Below are 17381 nucleotides of genomic sequence, written 5' to 3'. Positions count from 1 at the left end.
TAGCACTCTAAATAGGAAACTTTTTTAAAAACAAGCAGCAAAAAGAAAGTACTTTCTTTCTGCATTAGTGAAACTGAAACAGCTTCTGTCCCTTCCTATTCCATCCTCAGATAGTTAGGGATGATTGGAGAGACGTAGTATTCTTTCCTGAAAGGTGGCCTCAAATGGAAAGAGAAGTGCTGCTCAGATTTTCTGCTCTAATGGACAACTCCCTATAGTGAGTGGCCACTACAATAGTGTGGGCTTGGAAGTTCCTTTTAAAGTTTTTAAACTGAAAAGACAGGAATGTAGCACTTCCTGCCCACACGACTGGGTTATTTTATTGCTGTTAAGTTGTCCAAGAAAAATTTTAAATGTGTGTGTGTTATTTGTGTACGTGTTATTTGTATAAGTTTTATCTTTTTTAATGACTTGAAGAAATTTTCCTTTTTAAAACTTATGCTTGTAGACAAACTCACATGGAAATTGAAGAAAAAAAAATGGAGTGTGAGGAATGATTCAATGGGAAGTATTCTTCAGTCTTTGCAGGGATGGTAATATGGTCTTTGTATACTACTTATTCAAACTAGGTAAATTAATTGCAATTCAAGATGACGATTTTAAGCTTGAACAATTTCCCTTAGACACTTGAACACCATTCATTCAAAAAACAAAAAGGCTTTTTCCTAAGTACTTATAGATTTATCCATCCTGATCTACCCTCTAGTATTCATCTTTACTCTCTGTGCTATTTCTAATATATACAGTAGTGAGCTAATTTTTATTCATTGTGCAACCAAATTTATATATATTTGGTTGTACCTGCAGCCTGGGGAAGTTGCCAGGCCTGGGATCAATACTGCGCCACAGTGGTAACCAGAGCCAAAGCAGTGACAATCCTGGGTCTTCAACCTGCTGAGCCACCAGGGAACTCCTGAAGTATATTTTTAAAGGCCTTCACCTTGATTAAAATATGTTCTCTCTGGAGTTCCTGTCGTGGCTCAGTGGTTACCGAATCCGACTAGCAACCATGAGGTTGGGGGTTCGATCTCTGGCCTTGCTCAGTGGGTTAAGGATCCATCGTTGCTGTGGCTCTGGCGTAGGCTGGTGGCTACGGCTCCGATTGGACCCCTAGCCTGGGAATCTCCAGATGCCGAGGGAGCGGCGCTAGAAAAGGCAAAAAAGACAAAATAAATAAATAAATATGTTCTCTGACTTATACACTCTCACAGTCCCTGTCAAGTCCTGTTTAGATCAAATCCTTCTAAGAGTTTTTCCTCTGCTAATTAACTGAGGATCTGTAGCTGGCAGGTCATATCTTAAAGCAGGCAGGATGAGCATGCCTCTGAGAAGAAAAGTAGAGTTAGTCATGGAGGCTGGGCATTCTATATGGTGGTTATTAAAACTTGGCCCGGGCAAACTTCTTTTTCCCCTCTTTTTTTTTTTAATTTTTAAAAAAATTTTTTAAAAATCAATTTATTATTTTTTTTTAAGGCCACATCTGCGGCATGTGGAGGTTCCCAGGCTAGGGGTCAAGTTGGAGCCGTAGCTGCCAGCCTGCACCACAGCCATAGCAACACAAGATCCAAGCCGAGCTGAGTCTGCAACCTACACCACAGCTCACGGCAACACCGGATCCTCAACCCACTGAGCAAGGCCAGGGATTGAACCCTCAACCTCTTGCTTCCTAGTCAGGTTCGTTTCCGCTGTGCCACGACGGGAACTCCTCTTTCCCCTCTTAAACAAAAAATCCTCTGAGTCATCTTTATGTCATTATTTAGCAATCGTTATTTCTTATGCTCAGGCCAAAAACTTTAGTCTTTCTTGAATCTTTTTTCTCTTATCTCTCCATCAATCCAATCTGTCAATCAATCCTGCTTTGAGTGATATCAAACTGACCATGGCTTAACGCCTCCATTGCTACTACCCTGGTTCAAGCCACACTCAACCTTTCCTTGGATTATTCCATAGCTTCCGCTTCACCTAGGACCTCCTGAAGTCGGTTATCCACCCAGCCACCTAACTGCTCCTTTAAAAATGGAAAACAGGGCATTGTCTCTCCTCCTTCAAGGAAGTCTCTAACTTCTCAAAGTAGAAGGCCCTGCATTTCCTGACACCAGCCTCCACCCTGTTAACTCTCTGACCACAGTGTGCTCCCTGCTCATTCTGATCTATCCATGAAGTCTGAGAGGTCAAGTTAATCCCAATTATGAAGAACAGAGACAAAGTTGTGGGGGTTGGTGGGCATGGGAATGAGAATGGAGCCTGTGGAGGACTCAATAAATGGTTTTGTGTTTAGGAATTACAGGTTTCTGCTGGGAGAGAGGAAATAGATGGGAGTGGTTTTGGAATGTGAGACCAAGAAATTTAGGGACTAGTTTGCATGGAAAAAATTGTGGGAAGATGAAGAGAAAATATTTAAGATGTTTTGCTGTGTTCCAGCAGAGAAAAAATTTCCTTTTTTGTTTCCCTTTTATCCCTCCTGTATTTAAGACATTTCATACTTTGAAACTCTCCTGTAAGAGGAAGATAGGAAAAGCAAGAAGATAGAACAAAATGTAACAATCTGAAATGTTTCCTCTTAATAGTTCTTGTAAAACTTGATTGGAAGAGGTAGAAAACCAGTAAAAGCAATGATTATGCATGACAGATGTCTTGTATAGGTGCAAAATATGTGCTTGGAGAATAAAAAAGGAAGAACAGCTGTTTATTTGAGTCAGGGAAATTTCCCCCCAAATAGGACACTGGAACCAGATTAATGTGTTTGAAGATAAGACAGTTGAGCTAAGGGAACCAACATATGCAAAAACATACATGATATGGTTTTGATATATGAAAGTAGTATTATTATAGGAATGGAACTGATCAGAATGTGGCTGAGCATTAGGGTGCATGGCTGTGTAAATAGCTAGGAAGCCTTTACAGGTAGGTTGATGTCTTAAGGTAAAGGGTCCTGTATGGAAATCAGAGTTTTTCCTACAGATCTTGCAGTCCCATTAAAGGATTTAAAGCAAGGGAGTAATAAGATTGGTGTCATCCTTGAGTGAAGTAAACAGTAAACTTTTTCTTTGCAGGAGCAATCGTATTAGACATAACTAAACATGACTGACGTAATGCACTTTTAAAATTCAGAATTAGAAAAATGGTTATATTTAACAAATTGGCTTATTTTTCTTCCTAACTTCCTTCCTGGGTCAGTCAAAAAATATATATAGAAAATGCAAGATAAGCTAGATGCGGTATTTGCTTTTTAAGTTTTGCGTAACTTGAAACAATCCCCTACACTGTTAGATGCTAAATACACAATGCTATTGTGCTCCTGGTCTAGAAATCTAGCCAGGGGCAAAATATGAGGCCTGTTGGTCTGATTACACAGCAACAAGTAAGGAAAGCAAAATCTATGTAAGTTGTTAAACATTAGATTTTAGTAAAATGAGATTTATATGAATGTTTGTCTTAAAAGAGTATCAAAATAAAAATGAGAATTGGGATAGATTAGAGATTGTCACCAAGCCCTTTTTGGAAAACCATGTATCTTGTCAGATTTTTTAAAAAATTGCCACTACTCCTAAGGTCTGCATCTACCTGTGACTTACACCTAAGCAATGACACTAGAGCAGTAAAAATTTCTCTAACTTATAAGGAAGTTATATAACTTTCTCACGGTCACACAGTATATAACCATGTCAAAATTTTGACCTTTTAACCTCCAGTTTTCCTAATCTACCCTGTTTTTTCTTTGGGGGGAAAATGCCCTTCCAGATAAATAAGCCTTGCTTCCCAGGCCTAGCTGATCCTGGCCCTGGACTGCAGTGATAGTATTGGTATGTTTGAAATGAGTAGCTTTCAGGTTGAAGGACTGACTGGCCTTAAGGAGCTTTCCTTACTTGGTAGAGTTCATTTTATCTGTTTTTGCCATGAAGGTAAATTTTGGTTTGAAAAGTGAACAGTGTCAATAACTTCAAAACAAAGTAAGCTGAGAAGCAAAAGTTGGCCAGTAATTTTAAATTGGCAGTGTGAAGTAGGCAGAAAATCATAGAACTTAAAGAGAGCATTAGGTTAGAATGTTTTGGCTGCTGAAAACTAGGTTGAGAGAAATTTAAGTTTAGAAAAATAAACTGAAAAAGCAAATACAAAATTAATGAAAATCAAGCTAGGTCAGGAGGGATTTGCTTATAGAAAGGATGTGTATTTTTCCCTTTGTGAAGAGAAATAGTAGTCCATTCTTGGTTGCTGTGATTGACATAATGAAAACATTCTATTTGGTTTTAGCAACATCCTTGTCAAACCTTATGAAACATTTTGGCCAGTTTGATCTTCTCTCTGGGCCTGCAGATAAATTTATTGTGAATAAATGGAAAATAGTTTGGCAGTGGGTAAAAGGAAGAGGAAAAGCCAAGATTCTTGTTATTTTATAAACCAGACATCTTGCATAAATGCGTTGGCTAGGAGAAAACCATCTTTTGCCCTTCAAGTTCATTTCTACCATCTGTTTCTTTTTCTTTCAAAGTTTATGAAGTCAATGAAAAATTTAATTTTATTGTTTTCAGCAGTCTCTTCTTTCATAGCAAAACTTGCCATCCTCTCCATCAACCAAAAATAATCTCCGTCTTGAATTCTCATGGTTCCTAATTAGTAGCTTTTCATAAAAACTAAAGGATGTCTAGTTTTTTGTTTTTTTTTTTTTTCAGTAGTGGATTCTAAAATAAGTTAGTCTTACTTTATCTACCAGATGTTGAAGAAGGCCTCACACTTGACATGTAAGTATTGGCTATGACTTAAACTGAGTCAATTGATATTGCAAGCCTAAACCATTCTTATCAAAATTTCAGAGCCTTCATGGTATCCCCACTTTAAGATATAATTTTGGTGAAACTTTAGCTTAACAGCTTAAAATTATGAAATTCATCTTATACAACTTTAACTGAAAATACCAATTTGATCCAAAGCTGTAACCATGACTTCAGTAAGGGTGGTGGTTCTTAACCTTCACTGCACATCCTGCAAAGCTTTATTTTTATTTATTTATTTATTCATTTACTTACTGTCTTTTGTCTTTTTTAGGGCTACACTTGTGGCATATGGAGGGGTCTAGGGGTGTAATCAGAGCTACAGCTGCCAACCTACACCACAGCCACAGCAACGCTAGATCTGAGCCGCATCTGCAACCTATACCACAGCAGATGACAACTCCAGATCCTTAACCCAATGAGCAAGGCCAGGGATTGAACCCACAACCTCATGGTTCCTAGTCGGATTCATTCCCGCTGCGCTATGACAGGGATTCAGCCCAGGTATTACACTGTTGTAGTTCTTTTAAAGCTCTGTAGGTTGGGAACCACTGACCAAGAAGCATGATCTGTTGGCTTATTGGTTCACATTCAGTACATAGCTGGGGAAGATGATTTTTGTGTAAAATATTTGGATGGCAAATGAAGCACTAGCATGCTAGTCATGTGGGATTTAGACCAATAAAAAACTAAAGATTATGTCCTATAATTTACTAAATACATTTTTATTTACTAAATACATTTTAGAGTGATCTGTAAGCCCAAATGTGCTAGATCAGTTGTGCCAGATGCTGCCAGAGCTCCCTGAAACCTAGGTTTTTCCTTGTCCAAGGTCAATTGCTAGCTGGATTTTGAACCAAGATTGATTCTAGAAAATTATAATATGAATATATTAAACATAGTGCTATAATAATAATGTCATAATATTATAGCATTTATAGCACTAATCCATGGTGTGTTGCCTTGATAATCTAGGTCAAGGTCTACAAACCTTTTCTGTGAATGGCCAGATCACGAATATTTTAAGCTTTGCGGGCCACAGTTTCTGTTGTAGCTACTTTGCCCCCTTAGCAAAAAGCATTATACACAGCATTATAAGAATGAGTGTGGTTGTATTCTGATAAAACTTCATGAACAGAAGTTGTGGACCAGATTTGGTCTGTGAACTGTGGATTGTAGACTTCTGATTCAGGTATATTTTAATCTTCCCACTGAGGGACTCACAGGCTGTAGTTTGCAGTTCCCTGACTGAAGAACATTTTAATCTCCCTACCTGAAAGCAGGTTAAAGATCTTACTGATCCTACACAGTTCCTGGCACTGATTCTATTACAACGCCCTCTTGCAAAGTGCTAAATACTCTTTCTTTCTTTTCTTCCTTCCTTGCTTCCTTCCTTCCTCTTTCTTTCTCTCTCTCTCTCTCTTTTTTTTTTGGCCATACCCACAGCATATGGAAGTTCCTGGGCCAGGTATTGAATCCAAGCCAAAGCTGCAGCAGTGCCGGATCCTTTAACCCTTTGCACCGGGCTGGGGATCAAACCCATACCTCAGTAGACCAGAGCCATTGCAAATGGATTCTTAACCCACTGCACCACACATTTCTTTTTTTTTTTGTTATTGAAGTATAATTGATGTATGTTACATAAGTTACAGGTATACAATATAGTGATTCAAAATTTTTATAGGTTATATTCATTTATAGTTATTCAATATTGGCTATATTCCCCTTGTTGTACAATATAGCAAGGTGCTAAATAAATGCTTGTTGAATTAATACCTACATATACCTCTTAAGATTTGTTCTTTTGTCTCCAACCTACCCTTATAACCAGTCTTCAAGTAGGGGAAAAAGTTGGCACATATTCCAACTATGAAGAATAAATGCACTTTAGTTCTTTGAAGTCTGTGACAAGTTTTTTGTTGTTTTGTTTTATTTTTTATTTTGGAGGTCCCGAGATAGTGGCAGGTTGTTAATTGCTGAATATGGGGAAGGAATAGAAACATGATTCCCTGAGGACATTTATTACTATCCTTATTTCTTAGAGCAGATTCTAAGTAAAACTCAAAAGTATCTCTTTTTCTTTCTTTTGTCTTTTGTCTTTTCAGGGCAACACCTGTGGCATATGGAGGTTCCCAGGCTAGGGGTCTAATTGGAGCTACAGCTGCTGGCCTACACCACAGCCACAGCAATGCAGGATCTGAGCCATGTCTGTGAACTACACCACAGCTCATGGCAACACTGAATCCTTAATCCACTGAGTGAGGCCAGGGATCGAACCCGAAACCTCGTGTTTCCTAGCCAGATTTGTTTCCGCTGTACCACAATAGGAACTCCAGAAGTATTTCTTAAACTTGGTTTTGTGACAACTTAGGGGGTCATTAACAATTTAAAGAGTATGTTTAGTTTCTCAGGACAGTGTTTCCATTTACTGGAAATACAGCTCCAGGTCCTAAGCTCATTTCCAGTGCAAAATACAAACGGGCCTGACAACAGGGCCATCAGTTACAGTGGAAAGAGCACTGACCTTAGAATCAAAATCCCTGGTGTGACTCTTGGATTTACCACTATTTACTAACTTTACTTTCTTGAACTGTAATTTGCAGATATCTGTCCTACATACCTTTTATGGATACTGAAGGCGAAACACAGTATGACGTGTATGACAGTTCTTCTTGAGTTCTCTCTGACCTCTCCTTGAACAGGTCTCAGTCAGGTGGTTGCTCTGTAGCTGAGAGCCAAGCAGGAATAGACTAGCGTGGAGTGAACCCAAGGGACTCTGCCCATTGGCTTCCAAAGGGAATGTCTGAGAGTCTAGGAGAGCCATATACTAGAAAGAGATCAGAAATCTGAGCAACCGAAGAGCAAATGGGGAGGAGGTTCAAAGCTGGGAAGAAGCAAGGAAGTATGGGACTCTGTCTCTGTCTGTTTAGTGACTCCAGATAAAAGTCTCATTCTTATCTCATGTTTCTTTTTTAATCTCTTTGTTTTTTTAATGTCTTGGCTATTTTGAAGCTTTGGTCTTGCACAGTATTTGCTGAAATAGAGGCATAGGATCATGGCAAATAGCTATAATGTAACGAAGATGTAATCACTTGGTTACCTGCTGTCCAGAAGGTCCTTACAGACTGTATGTAGATATGACACCTAACCTCAGCCTAGCCACTTAACATCACCTCAGTTGACTCATGTTTATAATGGGCATAAAAATGCCTACTTTATCTCATAGGATTCTTGAGAGAAAGAAACGAAGTAATGCATATAAAGTGCTTCACATACTGCATACTTGGCACAGAATAAACTGTAACATGTTATTACTACTATCATTACTAGTAGAATAGTACTAGCATTTGCAAGCAAATTTGCTGTGAATTGTGTACGTTTTAAAGCCTATTAAAGCCCAGGTCATGGTAGTTAATATTTTTGTGAGATTCAGGATAAATATTTGTCTGTGTGTGTGTCTGTGTTTACTGAAGGACATCTTAGCATCAGCGCATCCCTATTCGAAGCCATGCATGGCCCTGCATTTATACAAACTCCTCTTAGTGTCCAGAAAAAAAATCAGTCGAGAAAAGATTATTTTGAAAAATAGGTTTGTTCCCACCCCCCAGGAGTATAGCCTTTTCTAACAATACTCTGTTGTAGATGGGTTATAAGTCTTCTGAAAGAAGTCAAGCTCCTTATCTAATAAAGTGTTTTGCCTGATCTTGGGGTTTAAACCCACAGGGAGGTCACAGAACAAAGAAACAGTTTTATCTCCTGATGACTCAGCAAAAGTAAAGGCCAGTGATGTGCTTTTATATTCAGAGGTCTTATGATACTTGTCTCAGTGAAATAAAACTTCCAGCATTGTTCTACATATTACTGTTCTCCACATTGTTAATTATTGTAATATTTTACATCCTGTTTTATAACTACTTTAAGAAAAGAAAAATTCCCTTTGGAGATTTTTTTTGTGTTTAATAAATTGTAGGTGTTTGCGTGCTAGGCTGTGGGATTTTGCAGGTGAAAGGAAGAGGCGGGTGGAGAGAATAAAGAGGAAGTGAATTGGCAGGGTTACGGAATGTAATTTCACCTGATTTTTTAAGCCAAGGGCTACCACAATTTTAGACTCCATGTGCAGGACTCAAGCATCCTGGGTCAGCCAGCAATGCTGCTTTTATGGTCAGTTCACTGTGGGGTTGTGCAGCATTGAAGCCGGGGCAGCAGGGTCATGTTCAAAAGCCATGGCCAGGTTGGACTTTCAGTTCTCACTTTGAAAGTCAGGGTCATGAGGGCAGCCAAGATGATTATCAGGAAGTCAGGAGCTGTACCTTTAGAGGAGATGGGAAAGTATGGGAAATAGCCCTGGTCTTAGCTGTTGGAACATGGGAGGGAGTCCCGGGGGCTACTTTTCCCAAAAATGTGTTCTAAGACACTTAGTTCTGTGGGATGTTAACTTGTAATAAGTGATGAAAAGGTTTCCTGGACACATACTGGGTTCAAAGTAAGGGTGTGTGTGTGTATTTTAACTGTAGGGCTCTTCACAGCCTCTAATATGCCCACTGGCATCATAAATGTATAAGATAAAACTGTTAAGTGGCAGGTCACAAATATGTCATATAGAATCATGGTTGGTTGGTTGGTTGGTTGGTTTGATGGCGTAGTGGAAGGAAGAATTGAGAGATCCTGTTCACAGAATCCACTTTGGGGAAAGTTGTCCTAGGGCATGTGACCTTGCTCTGAAGATTGCTGTGACTTGTCCCCTAGGCTCTTTAAGGACTGCTCTGAGCACAGTAGAGTCCTGAAGGAATCCACAAACACCCAGAAACTTGTCGACACTCGTAATAAGGGCTTTTCTCTCCCTCCATCCAAATATTTGTTTCTTGATGTTTGATTATTTGATATTTATTAGATATTTGTTATGTGATATTTGTTACTGTTGTTCATAAAATTAAGGCAATTAGTCCTTCTTATGAGAAGAAGGACAAGTGACTTAACTCATAATTACTGAGACCAACAACAACAAAATGGATCAAAGTCTTTTACAACTGGCCTTTCATGAGGCAAAGGCTTTCTCCCCATTTCCTTAATAGCAAATGAAATGATATTTTGAAGAAAATATCTAAGGAATGTATCTGAAAACTTGAACAATGAGGTTGGAAAATGCATCAGGAGGAGTGTTAAGACTGACCAAACCTGATGAACATCAGGGCAAATTATTCATCCTGAACAGTCTTACAGACTCCTAAAACCATCACACCAAAAACTCTATTCTTATGTTCTTACTTAAAGGCACTGTTCCCCTGTCACATTAGTCAGGAGCCTAAGTAAACATTATCCTTTTCTCCTCTCTTTCCATCTCCCCCCTTTTTTTTTTATTTTTTTATTTTTTTTGTCTTTTTGTCTATTGTTGTTGTTGTTGCTGTTGTTGCTATTTCTTGGGCCGCTCCCGCGGCATATGGAGGTTCCCAGGCTAGGGGTTGAATCGGAGCTATAGCCACCGGCCTACGCCAGAGCCACAGCAACGCGGGATCCGAGCCGCGTCTGCAACCTACACCACAGCTCATGGCAACGCCGGATCGTTAACCCACTGAGCAAGGGCAGGGACCGAACCCGCAACCTCATGGTTCCTAGTCGGATTCGTTAACCACTGCGCCACGACGGGAACTCCTCTTTCCATCTCCCCCTTTTTAAATTGAAGTATAGTTGATTTACAGTGTTGTGCTAATTTCTGCTGTGCAGCAGAGTGCTTCAGTTATGTGTATATATACTTTTTTTTTTTTTTTAATGCCTACACCCAAGGCAATTGGAAATTCCTGAGCCAAGGATTGAATCCAAGCCACAGCTGTGGCAACGCTGAATCCTTTAACCCACTGCACAGGGCCAGGGATTGAACCCGCACATCTGCAGCGACCTAAACCGCTGCAGTTAGATTCTTAACCCACTGTACCACAGCTGGAACGCCTAGGGATTCTTTTTTCTTCTATTCTATTCCATTACAGCTTATCATAGATCCGTGTGTCCCTTCTTAAGCCAGGCCCTTACTGATTGTCGGAGCCACTCCCCTCCTCTTCACCTTCTGCCATTGCCATTAGGGCAGCCTCTTACCTTGTATGTGGGATGGCGGCACAGGTGGGGGCCTGATACCTATGGAACTGAACGTATCTCTTTAGGAATTACCTGAGGGTGAGGATTATGTCTTATCTGTCCTCCTGTCCCCCGTGATTAGCAGCGTGCCTCACACTTTTAATTAGGGAGTTATCACTCTGGTACATGTGAGGAGGGACAAGAAGAAAAAAAGGAAGAATAGAATAAAGTAGAAGCTTGATGGGTTTTGTTACTCACTTTGCAAGTTGATCATTTGGATATTCTCAGTGCTCATAAAAACTGACTTTAAGTGATCATAAACACATAAGTGCTTTTCAGAAAATGATTCATTGTTAAAAACCAGCAAAATTGTGCTTAGGAATTCCGTCGTGGCGCAGTGGTTAACAAATCCGGCTAGGAACCGTGAGGTTGCAGGTTCGGTCCCTGGCCTTGCTCAGTGGGTTAAAGGATCCGGCGTTGCCATGAGCTGTGGTGTAGGTTGCAGACGTGGCTCGGATCCCGAGTTGCTGTAGCTGTGGTGTAGGCTGGTGGCTACAGCTCCAATTAGACCCCTAGCCTGGGAACTTCCATATGCCGCGGGAGCGGCGCTAGAAAAGGCAAAAAGACAAAAAAAAAAAAAATTGTGCTTAAAATCAAATGAAGAATTGTCAAGTGGAGGAAAAATGAAAAAAAATTTATGGAATCTAGGACACATGTTTGCAATCATGGTAAAAGCATGAGGAATAATGATTAAATTGTTTAAGATTAAAATGACCTGTGGTAAATTCTACTGTACTTCAAATGTCAGACATCATTTTATCATTACTAATACTGTTATCATCTTTAATGTACCAGGCCACATACTTATAAATAACTCATTATATTAATTTGTAGAAGTCATTAATTGGCCAGAATTTATCCAAATGGTCTATTAGGAATCTCTGCAAGTAGCAGAGACACTGAAGCAAATGGCAGCTGCTTAGACAGTAAGCCAGCATGAGCAAGTGCTGGGTGGTAGTAATTGAAAATTTAAGCAGTGTTAAGGGCAAATATAAGTAGACAGGGCAAGTATAGAAGGAAGCAAGAAGTAAGAGCTTTGAGAGGCTGGAGGGAGGTGAGAGTGGGATTTTGGCCCTCAGATCCACTACTCTGGCCTAATAGAGCACTGAGTATTATGCGAGTTGTAATAATAATAGCAAATAGTTATATAGCACTTACCGTGTGCTCGCTACTCCTTTAGTACTTTCACTATAATTAATTAAACCATAATCCTTACAATGACCTTCTGAGAGTGCTACTGTTATGAATCCTCTGAATTCTCATTTATAGATCAGGAAATTGAAGTAACTCAAGCACTCAGCTATTAAATGGTAAAGCCAGGCTATGAACCTAGGCAAATGAGGGTTATATGGCTGAGGTACACTGAAGAATGCCTAAATTGCCCTAAAGGTATATTTAGTATATTTAGTATATACAGTAACTAGTACAACTGGCCTGGAGATCAGGAAAGCTTCCTGGGTGTGCCTTTGTTCGGCCTCTGAACTGCCTTTTTGAAACAGATGATCATATTGGGTGAATCCAACATCAGTTCTCAGGTCTCTCTGCACATGAATAAACTTAGAGAACTTTATGATATAGTCATCAATTTCAGATCTTAAAACTGTTATGAATCTTAGCAAAAAAGTGTGACGGCTTCAAAACAGCACTTACTTGATTGCATGAATGGGCAGCTTTTCAGGCATATTTCTTATTGTCAGCACAGCAGTAATACAGGGCATTTTGATACATCTAGGGCCATTTTCTTCCACTTCATTATAAAAAAGAAGGAACCAAGAAATGGGTGTTATTATAAACTGGCAACAATGTATGGGATAACCCACAGCAGGCTATGAACCTCCTCCTACTCAGAATGTGTCAATGAGAACCTCCCTCTCTGCAAATAGGCAAAAGAGACATATGTAATTGATTGTGGTTTCTCTTTACTCCACCCTTCCAGGCTGCAGATACAGTTATTTTTGTGTTTTAAATAGCAAGAGCTTTTCTGTAATCTTGACCAACATTCTTAAATATAGCCAAAAGGGGAACCTCCATCAGTGTTGGAGGTGGGAGAGCTGCCTCCAGCTTCCTTCCCCATACAGTGGGATTCAGAAACAGTTTGGTCTCCAGCAAAAAACGCTATGCCAAGGTGCGGCAGAGCACATGACCAACTAGTCCCCATCACCCACCCAGAAGGCACTGTGGAATATGCACTCTTAGTATGTGGAAATTCATGGCACCTAACAAATGGTCACTCTGAAAGTGGGGAGCCCATGTTTGAGTTGTAGTGATATGTGTAGTCTGCTATACATATACTTACATAGCAGCTACTATAGCCCCAGGCCTCATCCGTGAGCTCCTCCTCAAAACTAGAATTTTAAGATGTGTTTCCATTCATCTAATAGAATTTTAACTTTGAAGGGACCAGTGACAATAGAATTCTTTAGAAATTTTATTTTCCTTTTCATTCCTTCTGAGTAGCAAAAAAAATTCAATAATAATTAGGGAGCATGTTTCAGGAAAATAAAATTTTTCTAGTTTGAAAACAAAAATTTTGTGTTTTTAGAGGCTGTCTTTATTTTATCTCATTACATTGATGTGTTGTTGCATTTGCTTTAGATGCCATAGCAACAGTTGCCTTTTTACACATTTTATTTGTATCATACAGCAGTGGGACCTTTAAAAATAATGAATATCTACAGTTACCTACTTTCAAGGCTTATTTTGAGTTCATATTTGTTTTGAACTTCAAAGACTGCAGCAGTTTGCTTTTCCAGACAGTATAACTCTTTACTAGTCTATAATTTTAGGTAGCATCAAGTGCTGAGTCTGAAAGATTGACAGCCATAGTGCACTTTAGTTAGTGAATCCAATAAATGTAAATAAAATTACAGATTATAATAAATGAAAATATATTTTCAGTCAGTTGGTGGGATTTTTGGCTGCTACTGTTTTTATCAAGACAAACATCTGGATAGTTCTACAATTTCAGATGTTTAGAAATCTGCTAGGTTGTGAGGAATATTACTTGGGTAAGTTTTCTTTGTAGATATTTAGAATTTGTATATACATTACCTTGAATGCGTCAAAATTTACATAAGAATGGAAATGTTTGAAATTTTGTGTAGATTGAGCTTTCAAATAGCTACATGTGTCCTTCTTGTTGGAATTAAAAAACATTTCTCATGAAATAGAAAATAGGAGTTCCCCGGGAGTTCCCATCGTAGCGAGGTGGTTAACGAATCCGACTAGGAACCATGGGGTTGTGGGTTCGGTCCCTGGCCTTGCTCAGTGGGTTAAGGATCCGGCATTGCTGTGAGCTGTGGTGTGGGTCACAGATGCGGCTCGGATCTCGCGTTGCTGTGGCTCTGGCATAGGCTGGTGGCTGTGGCTTTGATTGGACCCCTGGCCTGGGAACCTCCATGTGCCACAGGAGCAGCTCAAGAAAAGGCAAAAAGACAAAAAAAAAAAAAAAGAAAGAAAGAAAGAAAGAAAAAATAGGAGTTCCCTGGTGTCCTAGCAGTTAAGAAGCCAGTGTTGTCACTGCTCTGCTGTGGCTCAGCTTCAGTTCCTGGTTTGGGAACTTCCATATGCAATGGATGCGGCCAAAAAAAAGATGAAAGAAAGAAAGTAAGAATGAAGAGGAACTTGTCTAAGATTTCTGGAGATCATTTGTTCAATAGTTATTTATTGAGCATGTACTTATGTAGCAGCTAATGTCCCTGATATGTTCCCAGAGCTTACATCCTAACCAGGGGAGATAGACAACTGAATAAATGATAGCATTTGTAAGAAGGTGGTCATTGCTGTCGAAAAACAACAACAACCAGCAAACAAACCTGTAAAGCATGATAAGGGTATATATAGTATCAGTTATACTAGGTAGAGTGGTCAGGATAGCCCATGTTGACAGGATGCAAGTTGAGCCAAGATGTGAAATGAAAGCAATTATCTGGGAGAAGAGCATTCCAAAGTCTGTAAAGTTGTAAAGCCTGCTTGGTCTATTGGAGGAATAGTAGGGAAGCTGTATGACTAGAGTGGAGTGAGCCAGGGGGCAGTACTAGCAATGAGGTCAGTGGTAAGGGATAAAGGCCAAATCATGTAGAGCCTGTCAGCTGCTATAAAGAATTGAGTTTTTAATTTTTTAATTTTTTGGCTGCACATGCGGCATGCGGAAGTTCCCAGGCCGGGGATTGAACCCAAGCCATAGCAGCAACCCGCTGTGCCATTAGAGAAGGAGTTAAACTAGTAAAATGTGGAGCCAGCGGAAAATTTTAGGCACAGGAGTGACATTATCTAACTTGGGTTTTAAAGGTGCTCTCTCTAGTCCTGTGGAAAGCACATACTGGGGACAAGGGTAGAAGCAGGGAGACCAGGTGGAGGGTCTTGCTGTAATCCAGCTAAAGATTAGAATAGTCATGGTGATGGGAGACGGTAGAGTCAACAATTTTCTGATGGATAGGATGTAGAGTGCAAGGGAAAAAGAGAGAGGACTTCAGGCTGCTTCCAAGCCCCTAATCGTAGATGCGGTTGCCATCAACTGAGATGGAGAGGATGGTAAAGAAAGTTAATTTTGAGTGAGAGCGGAGGGATGAGGGAGTCGGGTTTGGCTGTGTTGAGTGTGAATTAGCTATTAGACATACTAATGGAGATGCTAGGTTAATGATTAGATGTATTCATATTTCTTTTTGTCCACATTAAGCAAGGGATATGCATTTTTAGTTCAATTTTTTGTTAAAAATACATTAAGATAAAGTTTACCATCTTAAAATAGTTATTTTAAGTGCACAGTTCATTAGCAGTAAATATATTCACATTATTGTGCTCCTGTGACCACCTTCCATCCACAGAACTTTCTTGATCTTGTAAAAATTTAAGTTCTGTAAAATAATAACTTCATTCTCCCATCCATCTAGTCACTGGCAACCACCATTTTGGCTACTCTCTGTACCTCATATAAATGGAATAATACACTATTTGTTTTTTTCAAACAGCTTATTTCATTTGTCATAATGGCCTCAAGGCCATCCATGTTGTAGCATGTATCAGAATTTCCTTCCTTTTATTTTATTTTATTTTTTTGTCTTTTTGCCATTTCTTGGGCCGCTCCTGCGGCGTATGGAGGTTCCTAGGCTAGGGGTCGAATCGGAGCCGTAGCCACCGGCCTACACCAGAGCCACAGCAACACAGGATCCAAGCCACATCTGCGACCTACACCACAGCTCACAGGAATGCCGGATCTTTAACCCACTGAGTAAGGCCAGGGATCGAACCTGCAACCTCATGGTTCCTAGTCGGATTCATTAACCACTGAGCCATGACGGGAACTCCATTTTTTGTTTGTTTTTGATTCTTTCCTTTTAAAGGATGAAAAATATTTCATTGTATGAATATGCTACACTTTGTTTATCTATTCATCTGTCAGCAGATACTTGGGTTGCTTCCATATCTTGGCTATTGTGAATTATGCTACTATGAACATAGGAATACAGATATAAAGGATATACTTTTTTTTTTTTTTTTTTTTTTTTTTGTCTTTTTGCCTTTTCTAGGGTCATACCCGCAGCATATGGAGGTTCCCAGGCTAGGGGTCTAATTGGAGCTGTAGTCACCGGCCTATACCAGAGCCACAGCAACCCAGGATCCAAGTTGTGTCTGCAACCTACACCACAGCTCATGGCAACGCCAGATCCTTAACCCACTGAGCAAGGCCAGGGATTGAACCTGCAACCTCATGTTTCCTAGTCGGATTCGTTAACCACTGAGCCATGACGGAAACTCCAAGAATATACTTTTAAAAATAACTTCCAGTACATATACTTGGCGACTTTCATAGATTTTCTCATTTTTATATAAGTAATTCATAATTACATTTTCCTTATATGAGATATAAATCGTATTGTTCCATAGACAGCAAAACATGAAAGTTCTTATTCATCCTGTCACCCTTCCACTATCCTTAATTCCCAAACTTAAGTTTGCCATGTTTCCTTATATTATTTTCAGTACATTTATACACGTTTTTGTATATCATTTCTGTTTTAAAAATGGGATCATACTATATGTATTTTCTCTACAGTTTTTTTGTCCTTAATACTGTTGTAGAGGTGTTCCCGCTGTGGCTCAATGGGATTGGCAGCATCTCTGCAGTACTAGGATTCAGGTTTGATCTCTGGCCTGGGAACTTCCACATGTTGCAGGTGTGGCCAAAAATAAATAAATAAATAAATTCCTAGAATTAGATTTCCTAGGTCCAAGGAAATTTCTTAAACTGTTCATCATATCTTCAGCTCTAAGTTCCTTTGTGGTTTGCTGATTATTTGATAAGGTGTGTGTGTTATTGAGTTCAAGAAGTTTGGGAAACTGAAATTGTTTTCTGAAATAAACTTCCTTGCTTTGGGTTTGTTCCCCTTGGCAAATGAGTTGTGAACTGTGAGTTTTATAACCTTATTTGCTTTATTTCTACTTTTTCAAAGTGCAGTTGACTTCTTAATCTAAGCATTTTAAATA

At 39.5% G+C, this 17381-nt stretch overlaps 1 protein-coding gene across 7 annotated transcripts in view; it reads left to right on the top strand.

Moving 5' to 3' along the window:
• FGD4 (FYVE, RhoGEF and PH domain containing 4) overlaps positions 1 to 17381 on the top strand; it is a 195933-nt gene that overhangs the window by 113099 nt on the left and 65453 nt on the right. Inside the window, exon 1 of one of the 7 annotated variants that reach the window (XM_021092070.1) lies at positions 1643 to 4739. The exons of the other annotated variants lie outside the window; for them this stretch is intronic. Coding sequence (XP_020947729.1) covers positions 4712 to 4739 — 28 coding nt within the window. The 5' untranslated portion in view covers positions 1643 to 4711. Of the gene's footprint in view, positions 1 to 1642; positions 4740 to 17381 lie in introns of those variants that run through there. 7 annotated transcript variants of the gene reach the window in all.

Source organism: Sus scrofa, chromosome 5, assembly GCF_000003025.6.
Source record: "Sus scrofa isolate TJ Tabasco breed Duroc chromosome 5, Sscrofa11.1, whole genome shotgun sequence".
Classification (NCBI taxonomy): Eukaryota; Metazoa; Chordata; class Mammalia; order Artiodactyla; family Suidae; genus Sus; species Sus scrofa.
The sequence above is the reverse complement of the archived record's forward strand: the minus strand, read 5'-3'. Positions and strand labels throughout refer to the sequence as shown.